This window comes from Chiloscyllium punctatum, chromosome 48 (genome assembly GCF_047496795.1).
Source record: "Chiloscyllium punctatum isolate Juve2018m chromosome 48, sChiPun1.3, whole genome shotgun sequence".
NCBI lineage: Eukaryota > Metazoa > Chordata > Chondrichthyes > Orectolobiformes > Hemiscylliidae > Chiloscyllium > Chiloscyllium punctatum.
In genome coordinates this window covers 41110921-41138277 of record NC_092786.1, presented here as the reverse complement: position 1 = coordinate 41138277, position 27357 = coordinate 41110921, and the positions used below count along the sequence as shown (strand labels likewise).

The following is a 27357-nucleotide window of genomic DNA, read 5'->3' as shown; positions in this document are numbered from 1 at the left end:
TTGTAAAAAATTACAAAAGTATAACAATCTTATAACAACAATAACAGTAAATAAACTACTACTCTACAAACCACTGAGGAGAGTGGAAAAAAAACCTACGAAGACTACAATTCAATAAATAACAAAAAAACTAAACTAAACTAAACCAAGTTGAACCAGGGTAACAAATTACATTCAGTTAGGTTACCGCACTCGGGCAATCCTACCAACGCTCCCCATTATTGGGAGCATTAGTAGGCATGCTCATATTTGGAATTCTTCCTCCCAGGGGCACCTGGCCTGCCAGACATAGTCCTCATGATTGCACAAAGGCCCTGCCCAATATAGCCGATATTTCTGCATCTATACAATTCAGAATGGGCTGCCGCGTTCTATAAAACAGTTCCAGCTTCTAGTACATCATATTCATAAGGAAGTCGGGGGGGAATGGGCTCCATAACTAATCTATGCCACCCCGAAAGTCCCGGGGGAGTCTTCAACACCCAGTTTATTAGAATGTTCTTCCTCACACAGAATGAAAGAATATTAAATAGTTTCTTCCCATGCGTGCCCAAAGAAGGGTGATTTGGCAAACCCAAGAGGAGGGGCATGAGATCCACCTTGACCTCTGTACCCAAGACTCCTTCCAAAACACTCGCTATGGTGCCCAATACCTGCGAAGCTTGTGGCATGACCACAAGCAATGAGTGAGAGTGCCAACATCTGCTTTACGTTTGGGGCACATTGGGGATGCTCCTGTCTTAAATTTCACAAGCCGCTCCGGTGCCAAATGAGCCCTGTGGGGTACCTTCAATTGCATAGCCTGCATCCTATTACAAATCGAAATCTTCCTTAAGTTCACCCAAATATCCTGCCCCACCTCTGAAGAGATCTCATACCCCCAATTCTTGAGTCCAGATTTCGCACAGCTGCTCAACGTCCTTCAAGACACTACCTCCTAACAAATGATAGAGGGTGCTGACCGAGAGAGCACCCATGGACTGAACCAATCTCCTCTCCATATCCAACTTATAGGGACTAACCATTAATGTAGTCTTTTTCTGTGAAGTCCCTAATCTGAAAGTAACGAAAGAGGTCCCTCCTAGATAGTTCAATTCTCTGGCATGTCCTAGAGGCCTGGCACTCCAACCACAACGCCATAAACAAGCACATAGATCTAGATGCCATCTATCAACCCCTCAGAAAACAAACAGGAAATGACATCACCACAAACCCCAGGAACCCCATCTCGGAGCAAGATATAAATAGAAAGCAGGAGACAACAGCTTCGCTTCACTTGGAGTTCGCCACTGATGATGTTACCTAGCCAGGTAATGAAATGTCTGGATATCAAACCTACAGCTCAGCGAGCAAACCTACCCTAAACTCTTCTAAAATTATTAGTCAACCTATGACCCTTACTAAAACCTGTCTGGTTCTCCTTTACGATGAAGGGCAAAAACCTCTCCAAACCTAACGCCAGCATTTTCGACAGAATTTTAAAATCCACGTTCAGTAACAATATGAGCCTGTACAAAGTGCAATCCTCTTGGGCTTTCCCTTTCTCTCAGAGAGGATGGGATGCAGTCCTGACTGTACGAGTAATTGTACATATCCACAGTGGCCTGGCCATTGTGTCTATAAACTCATTGTAAAACTCACTTTGAAGTCCATCTGGGCTGGGCGCTTTACCACTCTGGAGCTGCCTCACCGCCTCCTGTATCTCATGGATTGTCAGAGGGGCATTCAAAAAGGATGGCAGGGTCCAGAGTTTTAAAAAAGGACTCCATCTTCGCCAATCTGTCCTCATAGCCCTCTGATTGGTACAGGTCAGAGTAGAACTTCCTAAGAGTACAAGCACTCTCTCTAATGGATGTGATAGATTGGAGGGCATTCTTCTTTCTGGCTAGTTAGGCTAAATATCTACCCAGTTTATCGCGTATAACCTCTGTTTCGCAAAGGAGATTTCCCCCTTTGCTGTCTGGGTGAGTACCACATTCAAAGTAGCCCTGAGGGCTGTAATCTGCTGCGACTTTGTTACAGACAGTCTGTCAAAGAATGCTGTCTCAGCTGCCTTCAAGCGAGCCTCAAACATATGCTGCTGCCCTCCTCTCTGCTGCTTTCGTGTCGCCAAGTAATAAATAATCAAATGCCTTGCATAGACCTTGGCAGTCTCCCAGAGCACTGATGGATTACTGGCCGTATCTGAATTAATGTCCCAAAAAAATTTAAATTCCCACAAAAAATATTCAATAAATTTGTTGTCCTTCAGGAGGAAAGGATCCTTGCGCCAGTCCGCTACCACCGGCCTTAACCTCCATGTTCACTGCCGCATGATCAGAAATGGCTATGTTCCCAATTCTGCAGGACAGCACCAAATTCAGAAAGGTCAATGGGGCAAGAAACCTGTCAATCCTAGTATAGCACTTATGTGGGTAAGAGAAAAAGGTGAAATTCCGACCCTCAGTGAAGACATCTCCATACATCCACCAACCCCAGCTCCCTGTTCAGGTGTATCAACTGCCTGAATTGCAGGGACATACCCACAAGGCGCCTGGGCAGCCTGTCCACTTTGGGGTCAATAAGTCAGTTAAAGTCTCCCCCTATAATTGTATGACACACCCCAGAGCCATCAACCTGGAAAGTGCATCCATTAAAAATTTGAGGGGATGTGCCAGGGGACAATATACACTTAAAATCCCATGCTCCTCTCCATGTATTAAATCTTTTAAGAATCATAAACTGCCCATTTTCATCCTTAATTTGTCTAACAGTTGAAATGGGAGATTCTTCTGGATGAATATAGCAACTCCTCTACTTTTCGAATTAAAGGATGAAAAAACACCCGTCTGAACCCTCCCTGCTGTAAATTCGAGTGCTCCTTATCAGTTAAATGTGTTTCTTGCAACAAGGCTACATCTACCCTCTTTTTTCTAAGGCTTGAAAGTACCTTTTTTATCTTAATTGGTGAATGACTCCCCTTAACATTCCAAGTGCACCATTTAAGTGAATGGTTAGTCATAGCCGTCTGAAACAATCCGCGAAACCACCCCCCTCACCTCCCCCCCCCCCCCCCCCCCCCCCCACCCGCTAGAAGGAAGAACCCCGCTCATAGTGCACCAAGTGAAAACAGCAAACAGTTCATATAAATTTAAGAACCCCTGCCAATAGAGCACAAATGAAAGGAGACTTGCCCCCTTACCCACAGGGGCCGCTCATGTTACCCACTAACCCCTCCGTGGCTCCTTCTAGCTGAAGCCGTGCCCCAGCCCCGGACAACACAAAGTAAAAAAATGTTATACACATCTCATAACAAGAAAATTAAAAGTGGGCACTTAACCCGTCCCATTCATACTGTAACCCTAGACACTCCTGATAGAAAAAAATATATAACCCCCTCCAACTGCCACGCCCCATCCCATACGAAGGGAGAGAAACAAAAAGGAAATGATGAGGAAAAAAAAAACAAAGGTTACGGGAGGGGAGAGAGAAGGGAGAAGAGAAAGAAAAAGAAAAAACAATTCGGACCCCCAAATGTAAAAAGAAACCCTGACAATGAGGTAAACCAGGCAAACTACAGAGAAAACAAAGTAAACATTATTGTCCATATTATTCGAACCAACCAGTCTATTTTAAGGTAAACAGGAAGTCCTTTGCCTTTTCCAGTGAGTCAAAATTAAATACTGATGTAATATTGCCAGATATCTTATGGAGTACTGGATATTCAAGTCCCTCAGCTGCCTTTTTACCTCATCAAAGGCCTTCCTCTTGCAGATCATGACTGCAGAAAAGTCTTGGAAAAGCATAATTCATGATCCTTTGTATATCGGAGCCTGTGGATCCTTTCCCAGTGCTCTAGAGGCTTCCAGCACCACAGGCAGGGGCACTGGTCTGACCTGGGCCTGTGCATTGCAACCCGGTAGGCCCACTCAACCCGCACCCACCTATCTCAACTTCCAGCTTCAAAACCTGTGGGAGACATTGCTCCAAAAAGTTGACTAGCTGGCCTTCCTCCTCCCATTCCGGCAGCCCAACCAGGCAGAGGTTCTTCTGACAGCCTCGATTTTCGAGGTCGTTGACCTGCTAAACTAAGGCCCATACCTCCCGTTCCACCTGGACCCGACCCTCCGAGGATTCCGCCGCGGTTTCGGAGGCCGCGGTGTATTGCTTCATCTCCACGACACACTGCCCGAGATGCTTCTGCAGCATGACTGAGATAGGTTCCACCTTGGTCCAGGTCTCCTGCATTGCTGAATCGATCTTCTCTGAGACCAGGCCCTCCTCCCTAGGTAAGTCCCCAGGAACGCTCACGGAGGCCAACACTATGGTTGGCGACCTGTCCATTGCTGCAGGGGAGTGCCCTGCTTGTTGCAATCCTCGCAGTTCTTTCCCTTTAGTCATCTTAAACTAACACACAATTCTGGGGGTCAAAAAAACAATTTCAACTACAATAGGTAATAAAGGGAGGGTGAGTGCACCACTTTGTCTGGGTTCTGGTGCAGAGCTCAGCAGGGCAGACCTACTGGATCACCGCCATCTTGAATCCCCCACATCAGTGCTTTTTTAAATGTATGTCACATAATATACATTAAACATTGCAGCAAAATTCTTAATATTGAAAAACGTAGTTGCATTTACAAATATCTTCTGTACCCAATAGGTCTTGAGATTTTTGAGAAATCCTTTCAAGGGATATGGGGATTGTTCCGAATCCTTAGCTATTCTTGCAAAAGATGCAGAGACTTATTTTTCAGTGATGCAGTGGATGTAGTTAAGATACACTCAGTGCTGCTAGTAAGGGAGTTTCAGGATTTTCACCTCAGCAAAATGATGGAGCAATGATCTATTTCCAAGTCAGACTGATGACTGAATTGGAAGGGGAACATAAAGATAATGCTACACTATGCCATGTCCTGGCTGCCCTGCCCTTCTCGGTAGTTGTGCATTTGGGAAGTGCTGTTGAAGAAACCTTGACAAGTCACAATAATGCACCTTGTAAATGGTGTAAATTGAATCCATGTGGTAGAGGGTGTAAACGCTTAAGGTGATGGATAGGGTACTGGTCAAAAAGAGTTGTTTTATCCTAAACTAGCTGCATTCATTCAGGCAAGTTGGGAATATTACATATAAAAACAAGGAGGCTATGATAGAGCTTATAAAACACTAGTTAGGCCACAAGGAGAAAGTAAGGACTGCAGATGCTGGAGATCAGAGTCGAAGAGCGTGGTGCTGGAAAAGCACAGCCAGTCAGGCAGCATCCGAGGAGCAGGGGAATTGACGTTTTGGGCATAAGCCCTTTACCAGGAATGAGGCTTGTGGGCCAAGGGGGCTGAGAGATAAATGGGAGGGGGCGGGGGGGGGGGGGGGGGGGGGTAGATAGCTAAGAATGCAATAGGTAGATGAAGGTGCAGGTGGAAGTGATAGATCAGAGAAGGGCAGAGTCGATAGGTGGGAAGGAAATGGACAGGTAGGACTGTTCAAGAGGGCAGTGCCGAGTTGGGAGGTTGTGTGGTTGAAGTGTGCCAAGGCGGAAGATGAGATGTTCTTCCTCCAAGTGTTGGGTGGTATGTATGCAGGCTTGGTCACTTCATTACAAAAAGATTTTAATTGCACTCAAGAAGACGTAAAGGAGATTTGCAAGAATGTTACCAGGAAAATTGGAGGTACGAGAGATCGGATGGGCTGGAGTTGTTTCCTTTGGGACAGAGGTTCATAGGAAATTTGATTGAGACATATATGTTTGTGAGGGGTCTGGACAGTGTAGTTGTGTTAGCCTTAGCAGAGAGGTCAGTGACTAAGTGGCCAAAACATTGGAGGCAATATGAAAAAAAACATTCCCCAGAAGATAGCGGGAATCTGGAACTCACTGTCTCAAAGGGTTGTAGAGGCCATTAACTCAGTGTCTGGATATGTACCTGAAGTCCTATAATCTCTTGGAGGAAAACAGACCAAGTGCTAGAAATTGGGATTTGATTGCATGGTTCATTTTTCAGCCAGCACAGACTTGGGCAGAAAAGCCTGTATTTCTACATTTTCTAAACATTCTAAATGCCTAAAGAGGAGAGTGCAGGGAGGGCAAGGAAAGAGTCATACATCAGTTACTCCTTAGGAGGGTCAGCATGACACAATTGGTTGAATGGCCTTCCAGTTTAAGAGGATTTGACAGGGTAGATGAGGAAAAAATGTTTCCTTTTGTGAGAAGGTCTATGAGCAGAGGGCAAAATTTCAGAACAAGTAGTTTTCCAATTAGACCAGAGATGAGGAATTTCTTCTCTGGGATAGGGAACTATGGAATTTCTTACCATAAACAGCTGTGGAGTCTGGGTTATTAAGTATAAACAGCATTGAAAAAAAGATAACCCTTGAATCCTTATGGATTAAACGTCTATGGGAAAAAGGCAGGAGAGTGGAGTTGAGGATTATCAGGGTAAAAACAATGACTGCAGATGCTGAAAACCAAATTCTGGATTAGTGGTGCTGGAAGAGCACAGCAGTTCAGGCAGCATCCAACGAGCAGCGAAATCGACGTTTCGGGCAAAAGCCCTTCATCAGGAATCAGATCAGATCAGCAATGATCTCATTGAATGGCAAAATAGACTTGATGAGCTGAATAGGCTACTTCTGCTCCTATGTGTTATGGGCTTTTGTGCTGCAACAATTCAATGAATCATGCTTTCTGGGTTGTATCTCACTGCTAGATACCAAGCCTTTGAGATCTTTTTGCCACAATGTTTAGATGGCTGCTTTAGTTATTGGTCAGACTCTCTAGGATGTTAAAGGTGGGGTTCAATATGCCATAAAGTAACCACATCATTGATTTATCTTTAAATGGATTTGTCCTAAATGGTGGTAAAAGAAAAAATAGATTAAGTTGTGCACTGGGTGGGCTAATTAATTTACTTTCGTGACATGGGTTTAAATCCAGCTCATTCAAAGTGGGTTTCTAGATGTTATGAAAATAAGGATGCCGACTCTATCTTTTAACAAAACAAACTCTTAGTCCAAAGTTTTGGTTCAAATGGGATATGTTACTTAGACATGAAAATAGCTTATGTGTGAAATTTAAAAATTATGTTGTTTATATAGTAGAGGTATTCTTTATATTTTTTAACCTTGTAGGTGTTTAAATAATGTTGAGCATTAATACTGAAGTCTCCCATAATATAAACCAGGAATGTCCTTTGGCGTTGCTGTTAACAGGTTTACTCATCACATGATTTAAACTAATGGGAAAAGATTTTGTCTGTTACTTTCTCACTATTGAAATTTAATACGTCCCAAATTTCACAGCAAGAAGAATCTTTGAGCATTTTATCATTTTAACTGTTTTTGCTTTGCTGTTTGCTGTTTACACTACAAAGGGTCTCCATTAGAAATAATTGGAAGCTGGTCAGTAGCTTTGAACCAGAATGAGATTGGAAGAAATTCAGAGGGTATAAGATTTCAACCTATGCTCAGTAGCTAATTGTAAAATAAAGTACTTCCTCTGTTCTTTGTATTTAAAGCTTACTATCTTTGTATTTAAATGTACTGTATACTATTAATTCATCAAAAAACATTTAAGAATTATTGCTGCATGCAATTTATTTTTACAGATTAATGTACTTCCTGCAGCATTATCGCACAAAATAGACTTTATTTTAATCACATCTCACTGATCATATTGGTCTTTACAGCAAGTTAACAATCGGACTTTAATCAACACTCAAGAAAGTGAATGCTTTTTATATTTCATATGTCAACATAGACAAGAGGGTTTCAGTCCAACATCAAGGCACAAAGAAGACAGCACAGCATTGAATAGCAGTGTCGTGGCATTTTAAGAATCTAAAATGCCTGAGTGCTATTCAGATGTAACACAATTGTGTATTGGTAATCACACTACACCACAGATTAAAATGGCTAAAGCAGTATCTTTGATATTGCACTTGGTCCAGTGAGTGTTTTGTAATCAAATATATTTAAACAAATTTAAACATCTATGATGCCAATAACCCAAGCTATTATTTTATTGGTAAAAATTGAAGGACACAGTAAATGATTTCATTTCTTTATACAACATAATCCACACTTCCTCTTCCTCCTCCGAATTTTCAGATGCGTGGGAGATGGGGTCAACAAACAGGTTTCATCTGTGGGGGGAAAGATATAGGAAAATTAACACATTTTGGTTTTATCAAAGTTTTAATAATTGGGCAGCAGTGGCAAAGGTTTTAAGTGAACCAGATATGCACAAATCCACTCAGGTTTAAAATTTTCCAGCCAGGGTATATAGCTTAGTGGATTTGCGCACATCTGTTTTATAAGCATGGTGCCAGCCTACAGGGTTAAACAGAATATAAACCCAGAATAAATACCTTTCAAAGTATTAGTTCTTAACCTCCTGAAAACAACAAATGCAGGAAATCTTAGTGGGTCAGGCAGCAAGCTAATGTTTCAAGTCTAGCTGAACTCTTCATCAGTTAGTTTACTCCCTCTTCATGGATGCTGTCTGACCCACGGTGATTTTCAGCATTTATTGTTTTCAGTACAGATTCCAGCATCTGCAGTAATTTGCTGTTACATTGCTCTTAATCTCCACTTGGATAATATGAAGATTCTGGAATATTGTATTTCCTTATTGAATAACATTACTGCAATGGAAATATCAATTTGATATTTTGGTACATTGTCTCATTTAACTAAAATCTCAGAATCTGATTTTGGTCACTCCTGTACATTATGTAACAATTGTCTTGTATCAACAGCATTCCAGAGTCATAATAGGACCAGGTCATCGCCTGATACCAATTGCAAGAAGTGTACAGAAACTGAACTAATGTGGTGTCTCATTGCTATCAACCTAGTGTTTATTCATTTAATTTATTTCCATAATTCTACCTTCACTGTGGTAACTGCAGTATTGCTGTTATATAACAAAAATAATTCTCTTTTTGAGTCAAAATTACTTTTTTTCTTTTTGGGGAGATTGTGACGATAGTGATATTTGGCTGTAGTGCCTCCATGTTTAAATTGGGTAAAATGGATATTGTGCTGTTCTTTCCCTGATCAATCACACTCATTTGGAATTTTCATGTAATTGAGTAAGAATTGCAGCCCTCAGGTAAACTGACTCTCACCTAACAATAAGCATGAAGGAATCCATCAAGACAGTTCTTCCCCCGTTTAAGGACAGTAATTAACTTAGTATTAAGCTGCATAAATCACGGGGAAATTAACATTTCAATCCTTTTTTTAAATTGCTAAATTTCAGGCACATTAAAAGAAGGCAGCTCGCCACCACCTTCTCAAGGGCAATCGGTGCTGGCCAGCCAGTGATGCCCACATCCCACAAGTGAATAAAAGAAACAACAGTTATTAATGGAAGTGTATCATCCACCCAATATAATAGTGCCATTTGGAGACAGAGCACTGGAAACTGGATGATGATTTGCTTTGTTGACATTGTCTCCTTGACTTCAGCTCCAATGCTAAAGTCAACCATTTCACACATTTACTTTAGCAATCCTCATCTGATGGATTTTGGAGCTGCTGTTTTTTGGAGCTACTGTTTTTTGAGCTGCATAAGACAACTAATAAACATAGTCCAGTTAACAGTATAATCTTATGAGTGGACAACACTGCGTAGGCTGTGTTAAATACAAGCTACAACTTTTCAGCATTACAGCTTTGTTTAACTATGTGGTGTAGGTTTAATCTCCAGAGAATCATAGCATTGAAGGAGGTTATTTGTGTCTGCTAAATCTTTAGTCACATTCTCATATGCTGTTTTCCCAATTTAAAATCATCTTTCTTTTTAACTAGGAGAAAGTGAGGACTGCAGATGCTGGAGATCAGAGCTGAAAATGTGTTGCTGGAAAAGCGCAGCAGGTCAGGCAGCATCCAAGGAGCAGGTGAATGATCCTGAAGAAGGGCTCATGCCCGAAACGTCGATTCTCCTACTCCTTGGATGCTGCCTGACCTGCTGCGCTTTTCCAGCAACACATTTTCAGTTCCTTTTTAAGTATACCTGTTTATTCAATTCTCTTTGAAAGTTAATATTGCATTTACTCAACCACTTTTTTTTGAGAAATGCATTCTAAATCATCAAAACCTTTTATTAAATCTCTCCTTAATCTTCTGTAAGGAGAAAAGACGACTGTATGGAGTTTGCACATTCTCTCCACGTCTGCGTGGGTTTCCTCCGGGTGCTCCAGTTTCCTCCCACATTTCAAAAAAATGTGCAGATTAGGTGAATTGGCCATGCTAATTTACCCATAGTGTTAGGTGCATTAGTCAGGGGGTAATGTAGGGAAATGAGTCTGGGTAGATTATTCTTCGAAGGTCGATGTGGACTTGTTGGGCCAAAGGGCCTGTTTCCACAATGTAGGGAATCTAATCTTAAAAAAAAATCACCAATTCTTTAGTCTCCCCATTACAGAAGGCTTTCATCCCAGGTACAGTATCATCTTGATGAAACTCCTCTGCTGCCCTATCATAGCTTTTAAATTTGGGTAATTAAAAAATATTTGCATACAAAATGTTTCCAGATGTTTTAAAGGAATAGTGCTATAACAAGTGAGAACGGGAACACCTCCACATAACACACAGGACTTGTAATTTAATGTGCTAGGGATGCATGTAATTATGCCTGCATTGTACACCAGGAATAGATTGCAGAGGACAGTCTTGAAAGTGAATTGATATCATCGCTCTTCTCTAACGTCTCTATTTAAAAGAAAGTTGTCTAACCAATTATAGTAATTAGCATTTCTATGCTTATATTATAATGTTTACATGTAAAATTGATCTTTGAAAACATTTTGAGAAACTAAATTATGCTCCAACCAGAATGATGTTTATATATTTACTTTGTCCAGTTTTTCCCCTTCCTTGCTTTATCACCCAGATAATATTAAAGCATGTAAGTGCATATCTGTATTGCTGAGCCAAGGATTCAAATACATAACCATCTTCTACAAAGTCAACACCGATTTAATAGAACTGGTATACTTCTACTTTACTCATTCAAATCTCCTTAACCTTACCATTTTAAACAGATGTATTTGTCAATGGAGTGATTGTAACGAGGTCAGCCAGGTGGACCTCAGAATGAGTTACTTGTTTGGACCGGGTTAACAGTCCCAGTCAGGGACCCCTGCTGACTTATAGACAGGAATGTCAGAGGTGATGTTCAATCTGAGAGCTGGCTGTGATGAAGCAGGAACAGTGTCAATTATGTGGTGCTGGAGAAGCACAGCCGGTCAGGCAGCACCCGAGGAGCTGAGCATAAACTCTGATGACGCACTTATGCTCAAAATGTCGACTCTCCTGATCCTCGGATACTGCCTGACCGGCTGTGCTTTTCCAGCACCCCTGTTTTTGACTCTGATCTCCAGCATCTGCAGTCCTCACTTTCTCCCAGAAGCAGGATCAGTGTCAAGGACTCTCCAGATGTAAATAAAGGGTGACTTAGTGACGGGATACAGGCCTCTGTTGAGTTATTTCAGTGGCAACAAGAGGCAAGAAAAATACTCTCTGGAAGAAATTCGCTCACAATAGTCGTCTTTGAGTTGGATGAAGCAATTCTGGCATCATGCTGCAATTTGGGAACCTTGACTCATTCGATCCTGCCTCTGAAGACTGGGCCCAGTATGTGGAAACTTTTTCATTTTTTTTTCCAAGCAAATGACATTGGGGCAGATGAAAGGCAATGAATAATTCTCCTGACAGTTTGTGAACTCACAGCTTTTTTGGTTATTAGGAGCCGAACCTTCCCTGAGGCACCAGACACTAAAACTTTTTGACAGATTTAGTTAAGGAATATTAAGACCCAACTCACCTCTAATTCTAAGATGTTATCAGTTTTACTCAGTTTGAGAACCAGGGGAATCCATGTTAGGATTTTTGACAAGGTTAAGACAACTGGTAGAGGCATGTGACTTTTGTTTAACCCTTAATGAGATGCTGAGAGACTGTTTTTTTGTGTGGGATTATAAAGATGTAACCATGCAGAAGTGTTTACTATCCAAAGCCCAATTGGACTTCAAACATGCACTACAACTAAGTCACTAGAAAATGTGGCGAGTGGAGATTATGAGTTATAGGGTTTGCCGATGGAAGTGAACACCCTTGCCAGGCCGACTGAGTTTGGGGAGCACCATTTGAGTAAAAGCAATTGCATGACATATCCTGAACAGAGGGACTCTAGGTCAGCCTACAGCAAAACCCCAAAACAAAGTCAAGCCTCAGTCAAACAGTTAAAATTTTCTTCAGGATCTGGGCTGACAAGCCATTATTTGCTGCTGGTATGTGGACTTAAGACAGCAAAAGAGTTCCACTAGGCTACATTAAAAAAGAGAACCAATAGGCCAGTATCCAGCAGAGTGCACAGCCTGGAAAGTCCACCCACACCTGGTTTAGAACAGTTAAAGGGCTTAGCAACATCCAAATCGGAAACAATCAATCACCTGGTTAAATGATCACCTGGTTCTAAATGAGGTTGATACTGGTGCAGCTGTAGCAGTGATTTCAGAACCAGCCTTTAACAAAATTCGCTCTGGATTCTAACCCTTAGGTTTGCGCAAGACCTTGACTAGACTGAGAACCTACACCAGCAAACCTTTACAGACTAAGGGGACAACTTCAATTCTCTTATGAAAAGCGGCTGGTTCAGTTATCACTAATTGTAGTAAATAGTTGGGGCTGACACAGCAAAATTGGTTGAGAAAGATTCACCTTGATTGGGTCATTTCCTGATTCAGAGAAGGTGAGGACTGCAGATACTGGAGGTCAGAGTCGAAAAGTGTGGTGCTGGAAAAACACAGCAGGTCAGACAGCATCCTGATGAAGGGCTTATGCCCAAAACGTCAACTCTCCTGTTCCTTGGATGCTGCCTGACCTGCTATTCTTTTCCAGCACCACACTCTCGATGTTTGAGTGAGGTCCTAGTTAAATACCTGGAAGATTTTCAGGGAGGTCTAGGGAAATCAAAGGAGCCAAGTCCACCTTGCATGTTGACCAGAAGCCACTCCCCGATTCTACAAGATACATTCAGTGCCATTTGCCTTATGTGCAAAAGTAGAGGCAGAAATCAGGAAACTGAAAAGTGAAGGGATCATCCAACCAGTTCAGTTTGCGATTTGGGCAACACCAGTCATTCCAGTTTGTGAAGGCTTATGGGTCTGTTAATCTTTAGGGGGATTTTACACAAACAATAAACCAATTCTCACAGCTGGATAAATACCTAATCCCTCACATAGAGGACTTATATGCAAAGTGGGTGGGGAAGCTGTCCTTCACAAAGCTAGATATAAGCCATGTGTACCTGCATTTGCAATTAGCTGAGGATTCCCAGAAGTATGCAACAATTTATACCCATAAGGGTTTGTACCAATATAGAAGACTGCCATTTGGAGAATCATCAGCCTTTTTCCAGCAGACGATGGAGAGCATTTGACAAGGTCTATCCCAGGTTGCCATTTATCTAGATGACATGCTAATAACAGGGAAGACCAATAAAGAGCACTTACAGAACCTAGACATAGTCCTTAGACATCTATCCAAGGTGTGAGTACACTGTAGAAGGGAAAAGTGTGTATTCCAGGCAGCCCAAGTGACCTACCTGGGCTACAGAGTTGACAAGACTGGGTTACACCCACTGGAGGGTGATCACAGGTGCTCCGCCTTCCACTTTTGTACTAGAGGTTAGGTCTTCCCTCGGATTGGTGAATTATTATAGAAGATTCATTTATAATCTGGCCTCCATCTTGGCATCATTATATTTGCTATTAAGATTGGGTCAGCCTCGGAAATGATTACGTAGCCAAGACATAACCTTTAGGAAAGTGAAGAAGCAGCTATTCTCATCTAAGGTGGTTGGCATACTATGATCTCAAGCGAAATCTTGTGTTGACATGTGATGCCTTCCTGTACAGTACTGGGGTAATGTTGGCTCACAGATGGTTCAATGGACAGGGATGCCCAATAGCATATGCTTCCTGGACTTTGGCTGATGCAAAACGTAAATATGCGCAGATAGATAAGGAATGTTTAGTGGTCACCTTTGGTGTGAGGAGTTTCCACCAATAACTTTGTAATATCAACAGACTACAAATCCCTGCTCAGGCTACTCGGAGGACAGCGTCATGCCACCCATAGCTTTAGGTCAAATTCAGTGATGGGCTTTCATTTTAAGTGAATACAATTATGAGTTGAATCACTATACAGGAGACCAAGTAGCAAATGTGGATGCCTTGAGCTTCCTCCCACTGGCAGATTTACTGTCAATGGTGCCACCTGAAGAGTCCATTCTGGTTTTAAACTTTCTGGATGCCCTTCCAATCACTGCTACTCCAATCAGACTTTGGATGCAGAGCAATCTGGCCCTGGCAAAACTGAATCAGCTGGTGTTGATGGGGGAAACAAAAGACCCATCGTGACCAGAACTGAAACCTTGCTGGACCCGGCAAGACCAAATCACCGTAGAGAACGGGCATTTCATTATGGGGACCAAGGGTGATTGTCCCAAGCAAAGGTCACAGTCAGATACTGGCTGAACTCCACAGTGTCATCCAGGGCTTACAAGATGAAGATGTTAGCAAGAGATTATGTCTGGTGGCCTAGATTGGATGCAGACATAGCCACATCAGTGGGGCAGTGCCCAGAGTGCCAACACGGACAAAAATTACCACCAGCAGCTCCCCCACTTTCATGGAAATGGCCATGTAAACCCTACACTCGGTTACACATCAACTGTTCTAGCCCTTTCATGGGTTCAACATTTTTAGTCATTGTAGATGCCCACTTAAAGTGACTGGATGTGCATAAAGGACAGCTTCATACCATCCATTGTCCAATGGTCTGGTGGAAAGAGCAATCCAAACTTTGAAGGCACGCTTAACAAAACAGCTTACAGCTTCACTTGATACCAAACTGTCCCAATTCCTATTTGATTATCAGACCATCCCTCATGCAACTACAGGGATTGGTCCAGCAGACTTCCTAATGGGGAGAAGACTCCACAGCAGGTTAAATCTGATTCTCCTGGACCGGGGAAAAGGGTGAAATGGCATCAGGAACTCCAATGCCAGACACAAGACTCCTCTAAGCAAGACAGGCTGTTTACTTCAGGGAACAAAGTTGGTGCTGAAACCACGGAAATGGCCCTGCTTGGGTCAGGCATGGTTGATGCGAGATCAGGTGGCCTGATGTACAAAGTTCAGGTAGGAAGGGTGGTCCTGCATGTATGAAAGCTGCAAACTCTCAAATGGAGCAAGAGCAAAACATAAGGATAGTCAACATGGCTTTCTGTGCGGGAAATCATGTCTCACAAACTTGATTGAGTTTTTTGAGGAAGTGACAAAGAGAATTGATGAGGGCTATATATGGACTTCAGTAAGGCGTTCAACAAGGTTCCCCATGGGGAGACTGATTAGCAAGGTTAGATCTCACGGAATACAGGGAGAACTACCCAATTGGATACAGAACTGGCTCAAACATAGAAGTCAGAGGGTGGTGATGGAGGGTTCTTTTTCAGACTGGAGGCCTGTGACCAGTGGAGTGCCACAAGGATCGGTGCTGGGTCCTCTACTTTTTGTCATTTACATAAATGATTTGGATGCGAGCATAAGAGGTACAATTAGTAAGTTTGCAGATGACACTAAAATTGGAGGTGTAGTGGACAGCGAAGAGGGTTACCTCCGATTACAACAGGATCTGGACCAGATGGGCCAAAGGGCTGAGAAGTGGAAGATGGAGTTTCATTCAGATAAATGTGAGGTGCTGCATTTTGGGAAAGCAAATCTTAGCAGGACTTATACACTTAATGGTAAGGTCCTAGGGAGTGTTGCTGAACAGAGACCTTGGAGTGCAGGTTCATAGCTCCTTGAAAGTGGAGTCACAAGTAGATAAGATAGTGAAGAAGGCATTTGGTATGCTTTCCTTTATTGGTCAGAGTATTGAGAACAGGAGTTGGGAGGTCATGTTGCGGCTGTACAGGACATTGGTTAGCCTACTGTTGGAATATTGCGTGTAATTCAGGTCTATTTTCTATTGGAAAGATGTTGTGAAACATGAAAGGGTTCAGAAAAATTTTACAAGGATGTTGCCAGGGTTTGAGGATTTGAGCAATAGGGAGAGGTTGAACAGGCTGGGGCTGTTTTCCCTGGAGCGTCGGAGGCTGAGGGGTGACCTTATAGAGGTTTACAAAATTATGAGGGGCATGGATAGGGTAAATAGGCAAAGTCTTTTCCCTGGAGTCGGGGAGTCCAGAACTAGAGGGCATAGGTTTAGGGTGAGAGGGGAAAGATATAAAAGAGACCTACAGGGCAACCTTTTCACACGGGGGTGGTACATGTATGGAATGAGCTGCCAGAGGAAGTGGTGGAGGCTGGTACAATTGCAACATTTAAGAGGCATTTGGATGGGTATACGAATAGGAAGGGTTGGAGGGATATGGGCCGGTGCTGGCAGGTGGGACTAGATTGGGTTGGGATATCTGGTTGGCATGGACAGGTTGGACCAAAAGGTCTGTTTCCATGCTGTTCATCTATATGACTCTATGACTCTATATGTGGCCCCTCAGAATAGCCAGAACAGCTGTCAGAACCTGTGATTTCTCTCCCTCCATCTAATATCGAAGAAACTGCAGAGTCTAAGATGTAAGCCTTGTCTAAGATTGTAGCCTTGTCACTTTTTACCACCTGAAGAAGAGGATGAAATTCTTCTGCGATCAAGAGATGGGCTACAGTTCAGTATATGTGGCCTGTATCTGAGGCTGAGTCAGGAGAATTGGAGCTGCTGGGAAAATGACCCGAGAGGCTACAAGAAAAAGAATAGGCCTATGTCCCCAGACCTAGAGGACAGTGATTGTAACAAAGTCAGCCAGGTGATTGGAATTCTTTGACTGGGGCTGTTAATCTGGTCCAATCAGGGAGCCCTGGCTGCCAGATATAAACTGGAGTCTTTGGGAGTGGAGTGCATTATTTCCCCCTCCAACTCTATTTTGATTTAGTCCCTACCCTCCCCTTCACTGTTTTGATCACACAGCATTGCCCTTTGATGTGAAGGGCAGTGCTTGTCACTGGCCACTTGGGTGTTTTTCCTATCTTCCTGGTGGTAGAAATTGAATAAAGATTCGTACACCCTTGTGTCTCTCACTGTGTCTCACACCTGCACACACACACACACACACACACACACCATGGGTGCAGGGGAAAAAATAAGCACTACCGCAGTTAGGCGGTAGTGTGGGGGTTAATATATTAAAAAAATTAATGTTAAAGGCACAGCTTGTCACTGCCCACTTAGGTGTTTTCCAAGAAAAAACTGGAGTCTTTGGGAGTGGAGTGCATTATTTCTCCCTCCAACTCTATTTTGATTTAGTCCCTACCCTCCCCTTCACTGTTTGATCACACAGCATTGCCCTTTGATGTGAAGGGCAGTGCTTGTCACTGGCCACTTGGGTGTTTCCTATCTTCCTGGTGGTAGGAATTGAATAAAGATTCGTGCACCTCGTGTCTTTCACTGTAGAGAAAAGAAAAAAAAAATAAACTGGAGTCTTCCAGCCTAACTGCTTGTTCTGTGGCGCTGTGGAGTCCGTGGACCATGTATATATTGGGTGTGGGCGTTTGCACTCCCTTTTTGATTTTCTCCAAAACCTCCTCTTCTGCTCTTGGTTGCACTTCAGTCCCACGCTCCTGATCTTCGGGCACCCAGTACAGAGGAGGGAGGGCAGGTCTGAAGACCTCCTCGTGGGTCTGCTCCTGGGCCTGGCCAAACTGGCCATCAACAGGTCCAGGCAGTGGGCCGTGGAGGGGGTCGTTAGGGCCGACTGCCTGCCCCTCTTCCGCGGTTATGTTAGAGCCTGGGTGTCCTTGGAGAAGAAGCACGCGGTGTCCACCAACTCCCTGGAGTTGTTCAGGGAGAGGTGGGCGCCGCAGGGAGTGGAGTGCATTATTTCCCCCCCCCCAACTCTATTTTGATTTAGTCCCTACCCTCCCCTTCACTGTTTTGATCACACAGCATTACCCTTTGATGTGAAGGGCACTGCTTGTCACTGGCCACCCGGGTGTTTTCCTATCTTCCTGGTGGTGGACATGGAATAAAGATTCGTGCACCTTGTGTCTCTCACTGTGTCTCACACCTGCACACACACACACACCATGGGTGTTGGGAGAAATAAAAAAGAAAAAAAAACTGGAGTCTTTGCTGCTCCTCCCCCTTGTAAAATTGCTATCTCTTGTACAGCTGTAAATGTTATTTGTAAACTGTTTTGTAATTTGTTTAATAAAATAAAAAATAAACTGGAATCTTTGCACTTTTGTATGTAACAGTATTGTCTAATGTACAAATGTCATTGTTGATGTCTCTTTATATTTTTATTTGTGAAACTGGGATTTGGGGTTTGTCCTCATGTCCCTGTAAACTGTTTGAACGGTAGGGTTTGGGGCCTGGCTTTGCTCCTCTCCCTTGTAAAATTGTTGTCTCTTGTATGCAGCTGTAAATGTAACTGTTTGTTGTAAACTGTTTTTGTAATTTGTTTAATAAAATAAAAAAAACAGGAAAATTGAAAAAAAATCTGGAGTCTTCCCCTTGTGGACACTGCAGGGAGTGGAGTATATTATTTGCCCGGTCCAACTCTATTTTGATTTATTCCCTGCCCTCCCCCCTCACTTTTTTGATCACTTAGCATTGTTCTTTGTTGAGAAGGGCACTGCTTATCACTGGCCACTTGGGTACTTCCTCTCTTCCTGGTGGTGGAAACTGAATAAAGTTTTCTGCACTTCTTGTTTTAAAAAAAAATACAAACAGGAATGTCAGAGGTTTTGCTCACTCTGAGAGTTGGCTGAGGTGGCTGGACCACTGTTAAAGACTCCCTATGTGTAAATAAAAAGGTGACTTGGTGATGGTTCTCAGTCTCTGAGGAGTTATTTCAGTCAGATCACTCTATGTCAATGGAAGTGCAGTAAAATTTGCCTTTTAGTGGAACTGTATTAAGTTGGGGGACAGCGTTAATGCTCACTAAGGTGATATGTATTCTGAAAATAGAATAATTTCACCCAAATAGGTCATTAAAACAGCCAGACACAGAGTATAGCTCCTATTTCACTATGAATTTACATTCCTGGTTTGGTCAGTTAAGACTAATTGCATCTAGCAGAAGCCATCTCGCCAGTTTTTGTTTTCACAGACAATTCCTCCACATCCTTCAAAATCCTATCATTGGATATTTGGGGTCTCTCTCCCATTCTATCGTTCCCAGGCAGCTTCCTGCAATTTTAACACAGAACATTTCTGATGGTGAGTGGTAAACATGAAAAACAGGAAGAAAGTGAAACAAGTTAGACATATACAGAGGGGAGAGGAATGAACAAAAAAAAACGAACAAAAACCATAGTTATTGCATCAGACATTTTTGTTTTAAGCTATTGCTACAAATAAGGAGGAAGCTTTTGTGTACTGAGAAATAGTGAACAGTTGTTTCTAATTCATTCATTTGATATGGGGCCTGTTGCCAAGGCCTGTTTTTATTGCCCATTTTAATTGTCCCTGAGAATACAGGGGTGAGACTCCAATATAAGCTACTGCATTCCATGTGGTGTAGTTACACTGAACCCTGTTAACAGAATAGTTCCAGAACTTTGATTCAGAAATAGCAAAGGGTGTATGGAATGAGTTGCCAGAGGAAGTGGTGGAGGCTGGTACAATTACAATATTTAAAATGCATCTGGATGAGTATATGCATTGAAGGGTTTATTGGGATAGGGGCAAAATGCTGGCAAATGTGACTAGATTTATCTAGGATATCTGGTCAGCATGAATGAGTTAGACTGAAGGTGTGTTTCCATGCTGTACAGCTCTGTGACTCTATGACACAGTGATATTGTTCCATGTCAAGATGATGAGAGACTTGGAAAGGAATTGGCAGGTGGTGCTGTTCCCGTACATCTGCTGCCCTTGTCCTTTTAGATGGTAGAAGTCATAGGTTGAGAAGGTACTATTGAGGAAGGCTTGGTAGTTTGCTACAGTACATCTTCTATAGTTCACACTGCTGTCACTGAGCATCAGTGGATGGGGTGCTGATCAAGTGGACTGCTTTGTCTTGGATGGTATCAGACTTTGAGTGTTGTTTGCCCACTATCTTCCAGACAATTGGAGAGTAGTGCACAACACTGCTGATATGTGCCTTGTAGACTTTTCAAAGGCTTTGGAGTCAGCAGGTGAACTACCATAGGATTCCCAGCTTCTGAACTGTTCTAGTAGCCATAGTATTTATATGTTTAGTTCAGTTCAATTTCAGGTCAGTGGTAATCCACTGGGATATTGATAGTGAGGGATTTGGCAATGGACATGCTTAGGTTCTTTCTTATTGGAGATGGTCACTGCCTGGCACAAATGGCAGTTATCATTTATCAGTGGAAGCCTGAATATTGTTCAAGTGTTTATCTATATGGATATGGACTGCTTCAGTATCTGAGAAGTTGTAAATGTTACTAAATGTTGTGCAATCATCAGAAAATATCTCAATTTCTGACTTTATGGAGGGAAGGTTATTGTTGACGTGGCTGAAGATGGAGCTTAGGCAGCCTTGGGGAACTTCTGCAACAATATTCTGGGACTGAGATAACTGGCCTCCAAAAATCACAACTATCTTCTCTTCTGCTAAGTATGACTTCAATGAATTGAGAGGTTTTGCTCTGATTCCCACTGCCTTCAATGTTGAGAGGTCTCCATGATAACACAGAGGTAAGGTTTGACCCGGTGTGAATACGCACAGTGTCTCTTGCCTTACCCCTGGAATTATTTGTCTATGTTTGGACCAAGGCTGTCATGAGTTCTGGGGCTGTTTGGCCCCAGCAAAACCTAAATGTAGCAACAATATGCACATATTTCCAGTGAAAATGCCACTTGATAGCATTATTGACAATGCCTACCATTACTTTATTGTTTACCAAAAGAGGCTAATGGGTGTCATAGACTCATAGAAACCCTATAGAGCAGAAAGAGACCATTCGGCCTTCAAGTCTGTATCACCCCTCCAAACAGCATCCCAACCAGTCCCACACCCCCTCACTTTATCCCTGTAACCTCACAAATGCCAGGCAATGACCATCTCCAATAAGAGACAATCTAATCACGAGCCTTTGACATTCAATGGTGTTACTATCTCTGAATTGCCTTGTATCAACATCGTGGGGGTTATGATTGATCAGCAAACTTGCCGTATAAATACAGTGGCTACAAAAGCAGATCAGAGGCTTCAAATACTGCTCTTGTCACCCCAAACTCTATCCACCATCTACACAGCAAAAGTCAGGAGTGTGATGGAACACTCCCTACTTGCCTAGATGGGTGTTCAAGAAGTTTGACACCATCCAGGACAAAGCAACCCATTTGATTGGCACCACATCCATAAACACCAACTCCCTGCACCGCTAATGCTTGGTAGCAGCTGTGTATTATCTACAAAATGCACTGCAGAAACTCACCAAAGATTGTCAGATAGTACCTTCCAAACTGATGTTCCAGGGCATAGTTCCAACCAGAAGGGCATGGGTAGCAAATACATGGGAACCCCATCACCATAAGTTGCCCTCCAAGCCACTCACCATCATGACTTGGAAATATATTGCCTTTCCATCACTGTTGCTGGGTCAAAATTGTGGAATTCCCTCCCTAAGAGCATTGTGGGTCAATCTACAGCACGTGGTCTGCAGTGGTTTAAGAAGACAATTCACCACCACCTTTTCAAGGACAATTAGGGACAGGCAATAAATGCTGGCCAGTCAACGATACCTTTGTTTAAGTGTATAATGAACTGGGTGTGTTTTTACAAAAATCCATGATAGTTTTAGACAATCATTAAATTTAAATTCCATCCACAAGCAAACCAACAACTGCTCCCATCCATGCCATAAGCCTGAACCTCTGGATTAATGTCCAGCATCCTGATCACTGCAGTACCATCTCCCCATTTATTCCCCAGATAAAATGTTGATTCACTACTTAGAATTCCTTTCCTGCAGTTTCTCTCTTTCCTTCTCCCTCTTTCATCCCCTGTATCCACTTTTATTTCACTTAGAGACATAGTCATAGAGATGTGCAGCACAGAAACAGACCCTTCAGTCCAACGTGTCCATGCCAATCAGATATCCCAACGCAATCCAATCCCAACAGCCAGCACCTGGCCCATATCCCTCTAAACCCTTCCTATTCATATACCCATCCAGATGCCTTTTAAATGTTGCAATTGTCCCAGCCTCCACCACTTCCTCTGGCGGCTCATTCCATACATGTACCACCCTCTGCGTGAAAAAGTTGCCCCTTAGGTCTCTTTTATATCTTTCCCCTCTCACCCTAAACCTACGCCCTCTAGTTCTGGAGTCGCCCACCCCAGGGAAAAGATCTTGTCTATTTACCCTATCCATGCCCCTCATGATTTTAAAAACCTCAATATGGTCGCCCCTCAGCCTCTGACACTCCAGGGAAAACAGCCCCAGTCTATTCAACATCTCAACATCCTCCAACCCTGGCAACATCCTTGTAAATCTTTTCTGAACGCTTTCAAGTTTCACAACAACCCTCCAATTGGAAGGAGATCAGAATTGCACACAGTATTCCAACAGTAGGCTAACCAATGTCCTGTACAGCCACAACATGACCTCCCAACTCCTGTACTCAATACTCTGACCAATAAAGGAAAGCATACCAAATACCTTCCTCACTATCCTATCTACCTGTGACTCCACTTTCAAGGAGCTATGAACCTGCACTCCAAGGTCTCTTTGTTCAGCAACACTCCCTAGGACCTTACCATTAAATGTATAAGTCCTGCTAAGATTTGATTTTCCAAAATGCTATACCTCGCATTTATCTGAATTAAACTCCATCTTCCACTCCTCAGCCCATTGGCCCATGTGATCACTATCCCATTGTAATCTGAGGTAACCCTCTTCACTCCTCCATTTCTCTTCCTTTCCCATTCTTAGGCTCACTCCAGAGCCCACATTCCTCTCACTACTAAAACAGTGGAAGATGTCCTGTTTGTGAAAAACATGCTTTATTAGTAAGGCACCACAAAGAATAGCACATTCGTAAATTAACAAATGCAGCAAAAGGGCAGGATTCTGATGGCCTCCCGATTCTTTCATGAATCCTTTGGGTCCGGTTTGAAAGTCTATAATCAATGAAAGTGATTTTCCCATTTTGTTTACCAATCGTGTTTTGTGGTTGGATTTGCATGCCTATGAATCAGGTTGAGATTCCTAAGGAATCTTTCATTTTAAACTATAACTTTATCATCATTAGATTTGAACCCAGAGCAGGTGGTGTTATACCCCATTGCCACCTCACTCATATATTGTACCTTTATAAAGCTGCTAATATAGTCTGATCGCTATTTAAAAGCACGACACTTAAAACCTTAACATGTTTATTACTCTTTCCTTCTGTGTTGTATGTATAAATAGTATGCAAATATAAATCAAACACATTTTCTCAAGGGAACATTTTTAAACATTTTACACTTGAAAATATACTAAGTACATACCCTGTATTTTAAGATAGTGTGGTATGGAGTCCCTGAGATTTCTCAGAAGGTACCGCATTTCCTGAATATCACTGAAATGGCAAACGTAAGCAGTTTTTAGATACTTTTTAACTGAAGATCGTTTTGATACAATGCTGATAATTTATGAACTTGTGACTGTGAGCTACTGTGTTTCAATGCCCTTCTGATCTGTATTAAATCCATAACAAACAACCAAACTAATGATGAAACCACTGTCATTACTTGAATGATTTCCTACTTTTCACTCAGGTAGTTCCATTCATAGAACAAATTATAATATTTTCAGACAATAATTACCATGGAAAACACCTTCAAATATTGACCACAGAACATAGAAAAGTACAGCACAGAACAGGCCCTTTGGCCCACGATGTTGTGCCGAGGGTTAATCCTAATGTAAAATAAAATAACAACCTACGCACCCCTCAATTCACTACTATCCATATGCATGTCCAGCAGTCGCTTAAATGTCCCAAGTAGAATGTTAAAAGTAAGGTTAATCAAATATAAAGCTCATGCCCTGATTAAATTGATCAAAAGAATAAAAGTACAAAAAATGTAAAGGCAGATACCAGCTTTTAAGACAAACTATTCATTTCTGAAGGGGTATGTGTTACACATATACCACACAAGGGAAACCTACCCATTCAATTGGAAGGCTCTCATGGGAAATTTATGGGGGACACTAAGGTCTGAAGTTGTTGGAAGTCAGTATTCAGAATAAAGGGCTACAAATTGATGGAGGAAGATGAAGCATCTTTGTTTTGCAGTTGTTTTGAATTTGAGGAATTCAGGATCACCTACCTCAGCATGTTCCCAACTTCCCTGCATCTCCACAATTCAAGCCCCCACCCCACTTATCTGCCATTACCAGCTGAATTGTGCCCAAAATCTAATTGTTTAAGGGAATCTCCCAACCCCTTTCCACCCTCTTTCAGATGGGAGTCATTTTTAAAAAATGCCTTTTCATAGGTCTGAGCTGAGTACTCGGCCACGCATTTCAAAAAAGAATGAATTTACTCAGTCTTTGTGAAACAGCACATTTGATCCCTAATTTCAACCTACTACTGTCCCACCTGTGTTTTATTTCGACCCAGAGAAGGACTCTTATGCTATCCTGAAGAATTTTGATGATGGGTTTATCCAAACAAAGTTAAAACTGATACTAATTCCAGATTTTCAGCGTTGTTTGAATCATAGAATCCCTACAATGCAAATAGTAGCTGTTCGGTCCATCGTGTCTGCACTGACCCTCCCCATAACCCTGTAACGCTACATTAGCTATTGGTAATCTACCTAGCCTGGACACTATGGGCAATTTAGCATGGCCAATCCACCAAACCTGCACATTTTGGACTGTGGGAGGAAACCAGAGCACCCGGCAGAAACCCATGCAGACAGAGGGAGACAGAGGGCGGCATGGTGGCACAGTGGTTAGCACTGCTGCCTCACAGCGCCAGCGACCCGGGTTCAATTCCCGCCTCAGGCGACTGACTGTGTGGAGTTTGCACGTTCTCCCCGTGTCTGCGTGGGTTTCCTCCGGGTGCTCCGGTTTCCTCCCACACTCCAAAGATGTGCAGGTCAGGTGAATTGGTCATGCTAAATTGCCCGTAGTGTTAGGTAAGGGGTAGATGTAGATGTAGGGGTATGGGTGGGTTACACTTCGGCGGGGCGGTGTGGACTTGTTGGGCCGAAGGGTCTGTTTCCACACTGTAAGTAATCTAATCTAATCTAATATGCAAACTCCACACAGTGGCCCGAGGCTAGAATTAAATCCAGGCCCCTGGTGCTGTAAGGCAGCAGTGCAAACCAGTGAGCTGCTGTGCCATTTGTTGTTTTGCTTAAATGTCTCCTGTTGGTATGGATAAGGTCATTTTTCGCTTAACTGACCTGATCTATTCTTGTGTGAATGTATGTCTTGGCCACATTAAAGCCCAAAGAGTTTACCTTTCCGTACATTCCATTTCCAGTGCTGTGTCTAAGTGAGATGCCAACATGTCCAGCTCTTGTGAAGATGAAGAGTAGGTGATGTCTTCTAGGAATGGCGCCTGGGAATGTTCCTCTTCGCGTTCATAAGGAATTCCAGGAGTAGGACAAATAATTTGTTCTGAAGGGGAAGACACTTTTAAATGTTAGCAGCTTAGAAAAAAGTCAAGGAATAGTATTTTGTTTTATTATTATGAAGATAGTTGACGTTTAAATCATTTCCAATTAAGGTCTACAAATTCATTTCAGTTTGGATTTCTCCATTAAGCATAGTTAGCTATAATAAAAGATTGTTTTCAAGCAGATTTTATTGTCTTTGATGCTAAGGTCACCAAAGGGGTGGCACAGGGGCTTAGCGATTAGCATGGCTGCCTCACAATGCCAGGGATCCAGGTTTGATTCCCCCCTCAGGCGACTGTCTGTGTAGAGTTGACACATTCTGCCCGTGAGTACATGGGATCCCCTGAGTGGTCTGGTTTCCTCCATAGTCCAAAGATGTGCAGGATAGGTGGATTAGCCATGGGAATTGCAGGGTAACAAGGACAGGGTGAGAATGCTCTTTGGAGGGCTGGCGTGGACTCAAGGAACCAAATGGCCTGCTTCACACTGCAGGGATTCCATGAAAATTGCAGCTGTTGTATCAAAGTTGAAAAATTAAGTGTGGGCCAATAGCAAGCCAACTGAAAATACAAGGCTCGGTTGGTGCCAAGCTCATTTAAAGCAGCAAAGCATGGATAAGTAATACAAGCCTGACAGCTGATAAGGTTTCACCCCTGCCGTCTCAGTCAAATATTGTGCATCTCCTGGTAGGAGAAAGTGCTGAATATGGAAGTACCCAAGGTGGAGGGACTCCAGCATGTTTGGCCTCATGAGCCAGTTGGTGACTCTGGCTAGGTCATGTTAACTGAATGGACAGCAACTACATTCTCAAGACAAGTTCTTTGGTGAGCTTGCTCTAAACAAATTGCAATACAAGGACATCTGTAAGTGCAATTTCATGTTGACTGGGTTCAGGGTCAATGTGTGGCACATCTTCACTGCTGACCGGAGTACCTGGAGGCAAGGTGTGAGAAAGGGTATGGATAAAACAGAGGCCAAAAGCAATGACCAAATGGCAGGAGAACTGTCACTCATCTATCTGTCTTTATGGCTGCAACAGATAATATTCAATGGTGCAAAAGTGATGTACACCTTAGCATCTGGAAAAGAATGTTATTGGCTAAATGACATCATTAATCCTAGTAGTACTTAAGTTTAATGATATGGCCTGGAAGTTGTATCCCAGCAATAGTTAGAGGGAAAGCCCCTTTCTGTTGACACTATAAATATCCATTTCAGTGCTTTAAAGTGCAACATCTCAACTAAACAAATATTCATTGGAATTACATTTCAACAATCTGAAGACACAAGGTGCTATTCAAATAACTTAAAGTTGTTAGATGGGTGAGTATAACTCCCAATGTGAATAGATATTTTGGGTCTGGTGACCACATCGTAAAGAGTGATTTTTATCACAGCTGTTCACCCACCAAAGCAATTGATTGAATTTAAATTCAATTAAATCAAATTTGGAATAAAAAGCAAGTGCAATTAAGGGTGATGATGAGCATTGTCACTGATTAAGTAAAAGCCTATCTTGTCATTTTTTGGGGAAGTTAAACTGGCCATCCTTACTTAGTCTGGCTTATATATGGTACCAGATCCATAGCTTAGTAGCTATTTGCTAAGTAGCTTAGCAAGTCATTCAGTTCAAGGGCAACAAATAGCAATGCCACACTCCATGAAAGAATAAAGAAAAAAATGTAGAAGGCCAATAGAGACCACTGATTAGCTTCATTCTA

The 27357-nt window shown here is 42.5% G+C and overlaps 1 protein-coding gene across 2 annotated transcripts in view; it reads right to left on the bottom strand.

The window, feature by feature from the left end:
- Nucleotides 1–7595: 7595 nt before the first annotated feature.
- LOC140469166 (regulator of G-protein signaling 7-binding protein-like) overlaps nucleotides 7596–27357 on the bottom strand; it is a 33553-nt gene continuing 13791 nt past the window's right edge. Inside the window, exons 4-6 of one of the 2 annotated variants that reach the window (XM_072565476.1) lie at nucleotides 25478–25637; nucleotides 23510–23580; nucleotides 7596–8111 (exon numbers count right to left, since the gene is read on the bottom strand). In XM_072565476.1, the coding sequence (XP_072421577.1) occupies nucleotides 8023–8111; nucleotides 23510–23580; nucleotides 25478–25637 (320 nt within the window). In that variant the 3' untranslated portion in view covers nucleotides 7596–8022. Of the gene's footprint in view, nucleotides 8112–18299; nucleotides 19231–23509; nucleotides 23581–25477; nucleotides 25638–27357 lie in introns of those variants that run through there. The other variant, XM_072565477.1, reaches the window with a different exon arrangement.